Source organism: Chiloscyllium plagiosum, chromosome 31 (assembly GCF_004010195.1).
Source record: "Chiloscyllium plagiosum isolate BGI_BamShark_2017 chromosome 31, ASM401019v2, whole genome shotgun sequence".
In the NCBI taxonomy this organism is placed as follows: Eukaryota; Metazoa; Chordata; class Chondrichthyes; order Orectolobiformes; family Hemiscylliidae; genus Chiloscyllium; species Chiloscyllium plagiosum.
This window is the reverse complement of record NC_057740.1, coordinates 14188206-14202087: the sequence shown is the minus strand read 5'-3', so window position 1 is coordinate 14202087 and position 13882 is coordinate 14188206. Positions and strand designations below refer to the sequence as shown.

The following is a 13882-nucleotide window of genomic DNA, read 5'->3' as shown; positions in this document are numbered from 1 at the left end:
ATTGACCTATTGTACTCTATGCTACTCTCTCCCCACCCCCACCCTCCTCTAGCTTATCTCTCCACGCTTCAGGCTCTCTGCCTTTAATCCTGATGAAGGGCTTTTGCCCGAAACGTCGATTTTGCCTGTCCTCGGATTTTGCCAGTCCTCGGATGCTGCCTGAACTGCTGTGCTCTTCCAGCACCACTGATCCAGAATCAAAGTGCCAGTGACCTGGGTTTGATTCCAGCCTTGGGTGACGGTCTGTGTGGAGTTTGCACATTCTCCTCATTTGCTCTGGTTTCCTCCTGCAATCCAAAGATGTGCAGATGAGGTGAATTGGCCATGCTAAAGTGTCCATAGTGTTGAGGGATATGTAGGTTAGGTAAATTAGTCAGGGGTAAACACAGGGAAATGGGTCTGGTTGGGTTACTCTTCAGAGTGTCAGTGTGGATTTGTTGGGCTGAATGGCCTGTTTCAACATTGTAGGGATTCTATTCTATTAACCAACAACTTGAGTGTGTGAACGTGACCTACATTTCAACAAACTGAGAAACCGGTTGAAGCTGGTAAAGTCATCTTTCCAAGTTTAGTTATACTTTTTTCTTTAACAAACTTCCTAAAGTTTGCTATCCAAAGTGTTCTGTTTTAACTTGTGGTTTAGTCATATTGGACTTGCAAATTATCAGCCAATTGGAGTGCCTGAAATGAATGGACAAGTTACAGTTGTTTTTTTTCCACATTTCTGAGTTTTTCACAATTGTGTAATGAAGGAACTGTGCTTGAGAGCTCCTGATTCATTCTGCCTGTATTAACTTTCTCTGAAATTGGTTATTATTATTCATTTTCCATCTGTCTACAGAAACTCAACTGGTTAATGCTGTGCTGAGCTATATAGATCAGAGGATGTCCTGTGCCAACTTAGATTATCTCAGTCAGGACATCATTCAAAATGAAACCACTATCCTCAACATGCGTGCCTGACAGAACAGGGATCAAATTCAGACGCTTCCAATCCTGCTCAATGGGATATTGAGTTTGACATGTCTTGCCTCCCCTGTCCACTCTGCCCTGGAATGAGATCAGCTAATTCAATTAGAAACAGCGATTAAATCTATTATTTGCATGTTTGGGGAGATGGTGGAGTAATGACAATGTCACTAGACTAGTGATCCAATAGTTCAGGCTAATGTGAGGGGACATGGATTCAAATCACACCACAAATGAAAGTCAATGAACAAAGTCTAAATCAAAAGTAGTCTAAATAATTGTGTCCGTTCACTAATCATCTGATTCATTAATGTCCTTTAGGGAAGGAAATCTGCCATCCTTATCTGGTCTGGCCTACGTATGACACCAGATCCTCTGAAATATGGTTGACTCAGTTTAGTTCAAGGTCAATTAGGGATGTTGGCCACACCCCATGAAAGAATAAAGACAAAGCGTGTAAAAGCATCATGGAAGATTTGATTCTGTTACCTTAGTACAGTACCTGCTTTATGGGAAGCAGATTGCTGCGCAGCATGTGAATTTGGGGAACATTTAAATGGAAATGCAGAAGTGAGTGTTTTTATATCTGTAACTGAGTTTCACATCCGCAGATGCCTGCATGTTTGTATGCCTGTATACACTTCTCCTTTTTGTGTAGCGAGCAGCTCTTTTTCAATACAGCGACAAGTTGTGATCCTGTGAATAATTTATAACTGATGTGGAGCTGAACCAGCCATAGGCCTTCATGGGGACCCTCTGTACCAGGATCTTGACAGCTTTCAGACCAGTTAACTAGGTACACGTTTTAAAATCTTTTTTTGTAGTTTGTAATTGCTAGAAATACTCAGTTAAAGAAGAACAGCTCCCTGGTTTTTGGTGTCAGTCTGAAAGGTTTGGATGTGTAATTGATGTATTTTATATTTGCATTTTGCAAGTTGAAGCCAGTTGTTGTTTAAAATATTTCTGGTTGTTATTTTTAGATTTCTAAATTCAAAATGCCGTCCTGTTTAATATTGAGCATGCAATTCTCATTGTTTATAGGTGACATGTCCTTTATTTCCAACGATCCATTTGTATCTTTTGAACTTGTGTTGTACAAATGTCTATAAGTTATTACCTCAAGAATGATAGACCCATCAAATTAGTAAATTAGGAAGCTGCTTACGCTGATCCTTCAAGTAATACACATTTGTCTCCCCTTTGCCCCATATTCTTCTATATTATTCCTGTGTGATCCAAATTACATTATCTTTTAGATAACTCTGCATGAATATCCTATTGTGAACAAGCACACTCTATCTTGAGAAATGATACTTCTAACTTCACTCCTTATTTCTAAAAATCCTGAGTAATGCACCAAGGAAAATAATGTTTCCCTGTCCACTCTTTCATAGCTTAGATTTGATGACACTAATAGGACAGAATAGTCCTGCTCAGTATGTGCTTCAAGTTTCTTTCTTTATCCCTTACTTGTACTTGTTTGGACAGTGACATAGTTATCATGATTGCCTCTTCAATGCGTTTCCAACAATCCTTGCCATTCTGTTGAAAATTTGAAGGTGAAACCATGGACCACCAGAGTTTACTATTAAGTGGTCTTGGAGAACAGACACTGAGGAGGCTCAGCATATTTCTGGACAACTGCACCAAGAAGGGATGGAGGAAACTGGCTGAAGTTATTGGCACAGACAGACGGTTTAAGTGCAGGTAAGCCCACATTGGGTGATGTGTACTGACTGAAAGTATGACCAAAGAGGTAGTTTCTGAGGATTATAAAGGAGTAAGGAGGGTTATCAAGTTGAGGGTTTCGAGCAAAGGTTGGAGCCTGGGCTGATGCAGCTGAATGATCTGCCCATATTGCTCACTTTTTCTGGTTATCAATGTAGGTTCCGCCTTCTCTGTGTTTTTCCTATCCTCATTTCCGAGGTTTGGGCTATGGACTTCCGTCAGATTGGACTATTCTTATGGGCAAAGTGCTGCAAAGGTTTGTCATCACCTACTGCAGGATAGCTGACAAGGATATTGTCCCACTCTCAGAGCCTGCCATCAGGTCGACAAAGGGCTAATGCCCGAAACGTCGATTCTCCTGTTCCCTCGATGCTGCCTGACCTGCTGCGCTTTTCCAGCAACACATTTCCATCTCTGATCTCCAACATCTGCAGACCTCACTTTCTCCTCATATTACAAGCTCACCTTCCATGGCCGACAAGCTGTGGTGTGGGCTGAAACCCAGAGCTTTGAGCCTAGAGCAAGCAACATTACCACTCCACCACACCTCCACCTCCAAATTAACTTATCAGTGTATTGAAAGGATAAAATATTAGGACACTGAATACAAATGTGATACTAAAAGAAAGGGAAATTCCTTCTTACAAAACGTAATGCAATTTATCAGGAAGGACTTTGAAATGGACAGTTTAAATAGCAATTGAATTAAAACTAATGAATTGTGCTGAGTCTATGGGGCTGAAGAACATGGCAGAAAGATGGAATTAAAGGATGTGATTGGTTGATGGGATTCAAATCTTTTTAAAAAAGGGATAGGGTTTGCTTTTCCTATCCTGAATGTTTTCTAGTTATATTTATATCATAGAATATTACAGCATAGAATTAGACTATTTGACTGATGATTTGTGTGAAACTCTATTAACAGTGAGAAGGAGTTGGAGATCTGCTCACTGAAGGTTCTTGAGCCAGATGGAAGCCCAAGCCGCTACTTTATCCAGTTACTGGCTGATCGTGGCTGCTCAGTGAGCCATCTAATCAGTTGTCTACATAAGATGGACCATACAGAAGCAGTACAGTGCATAATATCAACGGGTGAGTCAGATAATGGAGATAACACAAAATGAAACATTTGGAGCAGAGTGTGGGAACTTGGAGGCAGCAGTCATCAGATGCAGCAGTTCATTCTTACTCCACTATTTGTTGAAAGACACCTTACACCCTTAAAGGGAAACCAATACTTAGCAGACTAATGCTATCTTTTCAGATTAGATTAGATTCCCTACAGTGTCGAAACAAGCCCTTCGGCCCAACAAGTCCACACCGACCCTCCGAAGAGTAACCCACCCAGACCCATTTCCCTCTGACTAATGCACCTAACACTATGGGCAATTTTTGGGTAAAATTACCTCAGTTTTTACAGATACAAAGTCTCATAATATTGGGTGCTTTTCTTTGCTACAATTAAATTGAAGAACATGTTCATGTCTGTTAAACTCTGTCTAACGGTAAATTCTGTTTACTTCATGATTAAGTCAACGAAAGGTTATGGAGTCAAAACAGGCAGTTGGAATTAAGATGTAGGTCAGCCAAGATTTAATTGAAAGGTGGAAGTGACTCAAGACAATGGATGACCTGCTCCTGTGTCTGTTAGATTGAAATCGATTCATCTCCACCTTATCAACAGATAAATGCAATATTGCTCTTACTTGATGCTGAGCGTGAATGTCTCTACGAGAGATGAACATGATAAACAACTTCTCTTTGGGTTCAGTACCTCCAAGATAACACCTGGAACCAAACCAAAAATCTGTAACACACTTATTAATTGACACCTAGTACTCCAAGGTTTCTGATTAGTAAGCAGTTAGCAAGTGTAGAACTGAGGACTGCAATGCTTCCCATGTGGCTGCGGATAACTCTACTGGCTCAAGCTCTAATATGTAAAGCAGGGGAAACGACAGGAAACGACAGGAAACAATAATAAATCATCTTTTCTAGTTGAACCCCAGTCAACAATGCACCCCAAAGCCTAGATTTTGTGAACCTGTACCCATTCTGTCTACAATTATCTGGTTACTGTTACATTGTTTTCTGAGGGAGCTTGTGCTCAGATTTGTCCATTACCCACACCACTATTTCCTGCCAGCACACTCAAATAGGAAGTTGGTGGCAGTGATGTCATTGCTGAATTGTAAACCCTCGTCACCCACAGTTGAGGTGGCAACAAATGTAGCATTCCCTTCTTGTTGTGGGGGCTACAGATTTTTTTTAAACATGCTTCATTGGCTGTGAAGCTGTTTGGTATGTCCTGTGGCTATAAACAGTGTGTAAATCCAAGCTTTTCTTCATAGGGATAAGTGGAAAGATTAGTTCATCAGAAAGTCATAATCTCTAGCTGAGTAAGTTTCCTTAGAGTCTAATCTAAACACTCGTAGGTTGCTCTATGTGCCAGATATCGTCAACAGCATGAGTTCTCTGCCTGAAGGCAATTCGTTGCTGAGTCATAGCTCCCTCTTTCACTCTCTAAATACAAAAATATATATAGATAGATAGATTTTATAGAGTCATATAGCACGGAAACAGACCCTCCAGTGCTACCAGTCCGTGCTGACCATAATCCCAAATTAAACTAGTCCCGCCCTCCTGTGCTTGGCCCGTATCCCTCCAAACATTTCTTATTCATGTACTTATCTAAATGCCTTTTGAAAGTTGTAACTGTACCCACATCCACCAATTCCTCTGAAAATTCATTCCACACACGAACCACCCTCTGTGTAAAAAATTGCTGCACATGTCTTTAAAATTTTTCTCCTCTCAACTTAAAGGTATGCCCCCTAGTCTTGAAGTCCCACAGCCTGGTGAAAAGACATCGGCTATTCATCTTATTTATACCCCTCACGATTTTATAAACTTCTGTAAGTTCGCCCCTCGGCCTCCTATGCTCTAACCAAAAAAAAGCCCCAGTCTATCCACCCATTCCTTATAATTCAAACCCTCCATTCCTGATACCATCCTGGTAAATCTTTTCTGAACCCTCTCCAGCTTAATAATATCTTTCCTATAACAGGACGATCAGTACTCTAGAAAAGGTCTCACTAACGTCCTGTAAAGCTCAACACAATGTCCCAGCTCCTATAATCAAACATCTGAGCAATGAAGGCAAGCATGCTAATTGCCTTCTTAACTACCCTGTCTACTTATGATGCAAACTTCAAGAATTATGTACCTGAGGCCCTAAGTGTCTCTGTTCTACAACAGCGCCCCATCCCATGCCGGGCGTATGATAGACAAAATCAGAGCATTACAAGTGGAAAAGTAAAGACAAATAGAGGAATTGAAAGAGCATCAAGAAATATTCTGCAAGCTTATTCCCTTGAAACTAGGAATTGAAACTTTTTTTCATGGGCATACATTGCGCCATGTGGGATATTGTTAAAGTGAATCAAGACACGACAGCCAGAAGACAATGTGAGATCAGTTCAGATGAAAGCCATTAACCCCATTTTATCATATCCTTCCAAGAGTACCCCTGTACAACAGAGAACTATTTCTTAAATCGCTTGAACTTCGGCCTCAGCAACCTGTCTGATGATATGTTCTAGCTGCTGAGTACTCCTGGGTCATCTGTCTGCTCCTTGCCCTTCATCTAGATAGTCACAGGTGTGTCGTTGTCATGTTACTGGCCTAACATAGAAGATTGGACTCATACTCCAGAATAAAGAGTTCATGTCCCACAGTGACAGTTTGAGAACTTGAATCAGAATTTTAAATGTTTAGAAATAGAAGCTCAATGTTGGTAAGACTGGCTTTGAAATTGTTGCAAAACTGTTGCATTAATTGCGGAGGGAAACCTATCAGTCTAGACTATGTGTAGTTGTAGTCTGACTTCCATCAAACTCTTAACGGATGTACGAACTGGTCAAGAAAGCCGTTGTGTTTTACCAAAACTGGTTTAAGAATGCAGTCCACCACCTGCAAGACACCTGTTATTCACCTTATTTATACCCCTCAAGATTTTATAAACCTCTGTAAGGTCACCCCTCAACTTTTGCAAGTCATGATGGGAAGAAATTAAAACTTGCCATGAACGTGTCATGGGTCAAGAGTGTGGTGCTGAAAAAGCATAGCAGGTCAGGCAGCACCCGAGGAGCAGGAGAATCGACGTTTTGGGCATAAGCTGTTCATTAGGTATGAGGCTTGTAGGGCCAGGGTGCTGAGAGATAAATGGAAGGGGGATGTGGCTGGAGGAAAGGTAGCTGAGAATGCAGTTGGTGGATGAAAGTCGGGGAGAAGGTGATAGGTCGGAGAGGAGGGTAGAGGAGATAGATTGGAAAGAAGATGGGCAGGTAAAGAGGGCGGTGCTGAGTTGGAGGCTTAGGACTGGGATGACGTGGTGGAAGGGGAAATGAGGACACTGGTGAAATCTCAACAACTCAACAATATATACACTTTGGTATAGATCTGCCAGCCAAAGAATGAGAAATATTTGGAATAATTTGTCAGCCAGGAAAGCAGAGGCAGAATTTATGGATTAATCCAAACTGAATTAGCTGCTGCTAAATTGACTAAAGAAATGCTTTAAGCGGAGCTCATTGAAGTAAGTGAGATATGGTGAAAGCAAGGACTGCTTCTTTTTTTTTTAGGGTTGCTGATGCCTGGCCTTACCACAACCCCGGACACTCTTCAAATCATCGTACAGCCCAAACAGCAAAGTGCTATTGTAGGAGACAGGGTTTCTCTCTGCTGCCAAGCTATCGGGCCTCCAGGTCTTGGCTATCAATGGTTTCGAGGAAAGCATGAGGTAAGAGTGATAATCTCAGCCATCTTTTATTCAATGTAGAAACTCACAGGACATTCTGCCAAAGTAAGTCTTTCATATTGTTTGGAATATGCAAGATCCTTTTAATAACCTACGGGACAGAGATATATCTTATTTTTAAAAATTCTAGACTTGTAAAGGTTCAGCTGAAGATAATCACTTGTGATTATTATGATGTGGAGGTGCCGGTGTTGGACTGGGGTGGACAAAGTTAAAAATCACACAACACCATGTTACAGTCCAACAGGTTTATTTGGAATCACTAGCTTTCAGAGCGCTGCTCCTTCATCAGGTGGTTGTGAAGCAGCACCATAAGACACAGAACTTGTAGTAAAAGATTACGGTGTCATGCAACTAAAATGATATATCGAACAAACCACAGATTGTTGTTAGGTCTTTCATCTTTTAGAATGGGTTGCAGGTTTCAATTCATTAATATGTAAATCCCAGAATTTATTTTAAGTAACATTCTCAAGATAACCTAAGGTCTTAGCGAGTTTTGAGAAGATTTGTAGCTCAGGTTGAGGTTCTGGATATAGGTTTGCTTGCTGAGCTGGAAGGTTCATTTCCAGACGTTTCAACACCCTACTAAGTAACATCTTCAGTGGGCCTCAGACGAAGCACTGCTGATAATTCCTGCTTTCTATTTATATGTTTGTGTTTCTTTGGGTTGGTGATGTAATTTCCTGTGGTGATGTCATTTCCTGTGGTGAAATCACTTCCTGTTCTTTTTCTCAGGGGTGGTAGATGAGGTCTAACTCAATGTGTTTGTTGACAGAGTTCCGGTTGGAATGCCATGCTTCTAGGAATTCTCGTGCATGTCTTTGTTTGGCTTGTCCTAGGATGGATGTGTTGTCCCAGTCAAAGTGGTGTCCTGAGGCCCACTGAACATGTTACCTAGTAGGGTGGCGAAACATCTAGAAATGAACCTTCCAGCTCAGTGAGCAAACCTACATCCATAACCTAAGGTTTTATAAAAGAAAAGTGACATCTTAGCTCAGATAGTGCATTAAAGGTGTGAGGTTAGAGTCTGTCTGTATCCCAATCTTGAGTCAGACTGGTTCTATTTCCAAAGTGGAATTTACAAAATATTATATGTATTGACTGCTTGCAGATTGTGCAATGTTTGAGCAAAATAGAATGTATCTGCAAATATAATTCTGCAAGTACAAATTCACCCCATAGACTTATATGTGTGTGTGCTTACATGAGAGAGAGAGAGAGAGAGAGAGTCTGTGTGCCTGTGAGTGTGAGTGTACATGAGAGAGTATGTGTTTGTGTGTGTGCAAGCTTGGGATACAGACAGACTCTAACCTCACACCTTTAATGCATTGTCTGAGCTAAGATGTCACTTTTTTTATAAAACCTTAAGTTATTTTGAGAATGTGACTTAAATGAAGTTCTTGGATTTACATATTAATGAACCGAAACCTGCAACCCATTCTAAAAGATGAAAGACTTAACAACAATATATGGTTTGTTCAATATATCATTTCAGCCACATGACACTGTAACTTTTTGCTATAAATTCTGTGTCTTATGCTGCTCCACAACTACTTGATGAAGGAGCAGTGCACCGAAAGCTAATGCTTCCAAATAAACTTGTTGGACTATAACCTGGTGTGGTGTGATTTTTAACTTTGAGATTATTATGAGACATTGGCCTTTATTCTACAAGCAATAAAAAGAGATTGGTCCGATGTGATATGGGTGAGGTAAAGTCCATGGTGATGTGGTTTATGTTTCAGTACCTCCATCAGGTTTCTGGCTTGCAACATCATTGAAGATCACAAGATCACAAAAGTGGGACTGGCAAATAGCCCAAGCCTCTCCTTAACATGTGTGCGGCCTTTAACATAACTGATCACACCATCATTTCCAATGCTTCTCTACTGGCATCCAGCTGGGAATGTACTCACTAAATTCCATTCTTATCGAATTGAATCCAGGAAATCACCTGCACTGACTTCTGTTCCCACTCTCTAACTTTGGCTCAGTCCAATTTTTCATTTACGTGCTGCTAGCAACATTGTTCAAAGACGCAGCCTTAATTTCCATATATACATGTATGAGATCCAATTCTACCTCTCCACCTCCACTATCTCTAAATTGTCAGATTGCTTATCTGTGCTGGATAAATAGGGATTTCCTCTGATTAAATATTGTGAAGACTGAAGGCATTTCTTTGGTTCTTGCTGCCACCAATTCGCTCGCCAATGACTCCTCCTCTCATCCTGGTGACTGTCTGAGACTAAATTAGACTGTTTGCATGTATGATACATCTGATATCAAGATGAGCTTCCATCAGCACCAGTGATCCTTCTGAGCTGTGCGACCACTGTTACTTGGATGTCCCATGCATGCTGATGAAATGGCTTTTTTGATCTCAGAGGTCAGCACACAGGAAAATAATCAGAAGGAGCATTGATTGGCATCATTTATAAAACCCCCATTTCAATTTCTGCATCTCTCTATCTCACTTTCATCCTTCAAAGCCCTCCTTAAAAGTTACCTGTTTAATTAATTAGCCTTCTGCCCTTGTATCTCCTCATGTAGTTTGGTGCCATATTTTATTTTGTGATGTGCAGTTCATTAGGTTTTTTTTATACTTGAGATAATAAATGCAAACTTTTGTTGTATATGGGCAGTGGATAAGATAAAAGACATTATGCACAAGTCAAGTATGGGGCATGGTGAGGACGTTAAATGGTGGGGATAGCATCTGTGATGTGGTGGATTACATCAAGGCTATGGGAGGAATAGGATCAATCAGTAGATGACTATTCTCATATTTCTCTTCTTGCACTCAGCTGTCATATTAATTGTTACAAAATTCAATATCATTCCAAATTTTAATTGTTTTGTCTAGGTCAAGGGTGGAAACTCCTCAAAGCTTCTCTTTAACTGTGTTGACCTTGATGATAATGACTGGTATGTCTGTAGGGTTCACTGTGGAACCCAGTATTCATATTCCAAATGGGTCCAAATCCGAGTTGCCAGCAGTCCAACAACAGGTAGGTTCAAAATTTTCTGGGGGCAGAGTTTCCACAATGGGGAAATTGTGTGGAATCTTCCAGTCCGAAAGGCAGCAAGTCTGATAGCATCCCAGAATCCCTCTGCCCAAATCATGTTCTGATTAGGAAAGCCCAAGGTCAACCTTCTTGCCCATCGCCAGTTGACGCCCTTGGGTGATCTAATAATGACCACTTAAGGATTAGTTAAGTTCCTAATCCTGCCAGGGTTTCAATTACTGAAAATGTGTTGCTGGAAAAGCGCAGCAGGTCAGGCAGCATCCAAGGAACAGGAGAATCGACGTTTTGGGCATAAGCCCTTCTTCAGGAAACGTCCTTATGCCCGAAACGTCGATTCTCCTGTTCCTTGGATGCTGCCTGACCTGCTGCGCTTTTCAAGCAACACATTTTCAGCTCTGATCTCCAGCATCTGCAGCCCTCACCTTCTCCTCGAGGGTTTCAATTACCCCAGTTCCAGTTGAGACGATAAAGAGTTGGCCCCCATGACTGGTAAACCAGTGCAGGCAGGCTGCTAATTGGTGGAGTGGCATTTCCTTCAGTCTGCACTAATTTGTGCATAGTTGAGGGGAGTGGATACAAATCACTATGTGGCCACTGTGAGCCACCTTTTCCCTTGCTTCCAACTTCTCTGCTCCTCTCTCCACAATCCCCAATCCCTGAAACACAATCCTCCTAAAAAGACACTTGCCCGACCTCTTGGTCTTCATGATGTTGGCTGACCTCCCGTAACAGCCATGGCCTTCTCAAATGTGCTGCCAAGTACAAGAGGTACCAGCCTCTCATTGGCAGGATTTCCTGCCCCGGGGATGTGATTTTGGAGAGAGGTCCACAACTGCCGTCAAAAGTGCCCATTTGGAGGAAGATACATTGGGGCTTTCTCTGAAAAATCAGGTCAGGTGTCTCACTACCTTTTGAGCAAGCAAACAAGACACCTGATGAAAACAAAAGATTCCACCCAATGTATCAAAAATATACTTGAAATTTTTCTGGCTAGGTTCCATTTTCATTTCCATTAAAATTCTTTTCCATAATCAAAAGTTAAATCTTCCATCAGGCAGCATTAAAGACGGTAATTTTTTTCCATTACTTAGAAGGTCTTGATGCATTTATCTATTGAAACTTGAGACCATTTTATTTAGACAACTGAAAATTGGTTTATCACCAAAAATAAACATTTTAATAAGTGTTCCCAATTCTTTACCTGTGAGCAATTTAATGTAAAGGCAAATTAAATAAAAACTAAACTAAAACATTTATTAATTAATTCCATTGACATATATTAAGTTTTGTTGTACATTAATTATCATTTCACAGAAAACGCTTTCTTTTTTTATAGATATTTTTATTAGAAATTTAACATTTTTACAAGTTTACAAAAATAAACAAAACTCTCAAGTACAAACATTGATATACAATCAAATCTTAAATAAATAATAACCAAAATTTAACAAAAGAAAAATACTGAGAAAGAAAAAAAATAGAACTCAATTAACTACTGATCTAACCTACAACTAACCAGAGTATATAATTAAGTCTCTTACATTATTCAAATAAGAGAAAGAAAAAAAAACCCAATGGATAACACAGAAATTGGGTAGTCAGATACATGCTCGGAATGTGTTAACATCAAATGTAACAAAACCTGTATTCGTGCGGGATTCCTCTCCCAAGGGGCCCCGGACCAGCCGGATTCGTAATCTCAATTAAATAAAAGCCCTTGTTAGGATAGCCGGAATATCTGTATTCATATAATTCAAGAAGGGCTGCCATATTTTATGAAATAATTCGGTCTTTCGGTGCACCATATTTGTAAGGAAGTCAAGGGAAATACATTCCATAATTAATCTGTGCCAATTTGAAAGTCCAGGGGGGCCCTCAGCCACCTGGTTTACCAAAATATTTTTCCTTGCACAGAAAGAGAGAATAGAAAATAATCTCTTCCCATGCATATCCAGGGAGGGTAAGTTCGAAAAACCCAAAAGGAGAGACACAGGGTCCACTTTAATTTCCGCTCCTAAAATTTCTGTCAGGGTACTTGCTACTTTAGTCCAGTATCTACGAATCTTATGACAGGTCGATAGGCAATGTATAAAAGTGCCCACCTCTATTTTACATTTGGGACACATTTGAGATGCTCCTGCCTTAAATTTTGCCAATCGATCTGGTGCTATATGGGCCCTATGAAGTATCTTCAGCTGGATAGCCTAAGTTCTGTTACAGATGGTGATTCTTCTGGCATTTTCCCAAATGTCATTCCACGTTTCTATAGAGATTTCTAGTCCCAAATCCTGATCCCATGTTTTAAGCAGATTGTCCATATCTCCCGATACTTCATCATGTAGTAAATGATAAATAGCACTGACGAAAGATACCCCCATTGGTCGTAGTACTCTACATTCTCTATCTGATTTATAAAGACTATCTAATAACGTAGTCTTCTTCTGTATATAATCTCGAATTTTGAATTATCGAAAGAGGTCTCCATTAGGTAATCCGAATTTCTGACGCAGCTGTTCAAAAGACATCAGGACCCCATCTTTAAATAGATCCCCTACACATGAGATACCCCTGGATCCCCGGAGTTTAAAAGTGGCACCTGTAAACCCCGGTTGGAATCCCCATGCTCCCACTATCGGCGCATAGAGGGATGTTTTATGTGAGTTGCCCTCATTTTGCCTCATTATATTCCAAGCTTTAATTTTGTTTAGTATTATAGGGTTTTTACAGTGATCCGTAATGATTTTCCTCTTGTCTGAAAATAAAAGGTTAAAAAGTGGGCATTTTACTTGAGAAGCCTCAATGTCCAGCCAGATTGATTGCGGATCAGACAAGACCCAATCAGCTATGTTACTTAATAGGAAACTTAACTAATATTTCCTAAAATCTGGGAAGTCCAATCCTCCCCTTGCCTGTGGAAGCTGTAGCTTCTTTAGCTTAATGAGGGGCCGTCTATGAGAAAACGCTTTCAAATGTACTTGCCATGTCTGTCTCTCAAGTAAGCAAACTCAATTTGAAGAGCCTTTCCAAACTAGCACAATTGTTGCAATCTCACAATGTTGACCAGCCATGGCCAACTTTATGCACAAGGCCTATTTTGATCAAATTTAAATATCGAACCTCTGTAAAAGATGGTGGAAAGCAAAAGTGTGATTGGTTTTAGGCATTAAATCATGCCCGGGATTTACGCATTGATTGTCAGATTCGTTTCAAGTTGAACTGGAATTGTGCACAATGCGGTGAAAATATTGTGATTTCCCCCCTACAATGATGTGCAAACAGAGAGAAAGTTTTTCTCATTGGGTAAATGTTGTACCTGATGTGGTGCATGGAGGTT

General features: G+C 40.4%; 1 protein-coding gene across 2 annotated transcripts in view; it reads left to right on the top strand.

The window, feature by feature from the left end:
* Window positions 1-1616: 1616 nt before the first annotated feature.
* Window positions 1617-13882, top strand: part of malt2 (MALT paracaspase 2) — a 77955-nt gene continuing 65689 nt past the window's right edge. For both annotated transcript variants that reach the window (XM_043721003.1, XM_043721004.1), the window contains exons 1-5: window positions 1617-1765; window positions 2529-2676; window positions 3623-3789; window positions 7341-7498; window positions 10386-10530. In XM_043721003.1, the coding sequence (XP_043576938.1) occupies window positions 2537-2676; window positions 3623-3789; window positions 7341-7498; window positions 10386-10530 (610 nt within the window). In that variant the 5' untranslated portion in view covers window positions 1617-1765; window positions 2529-2536. The remainder of the gene's footprint in view (window positions 1766-2528; window positions 2677-3622; window positions 3790-7340; window positions 7499-10385; window positions 10531-13882) is intronic.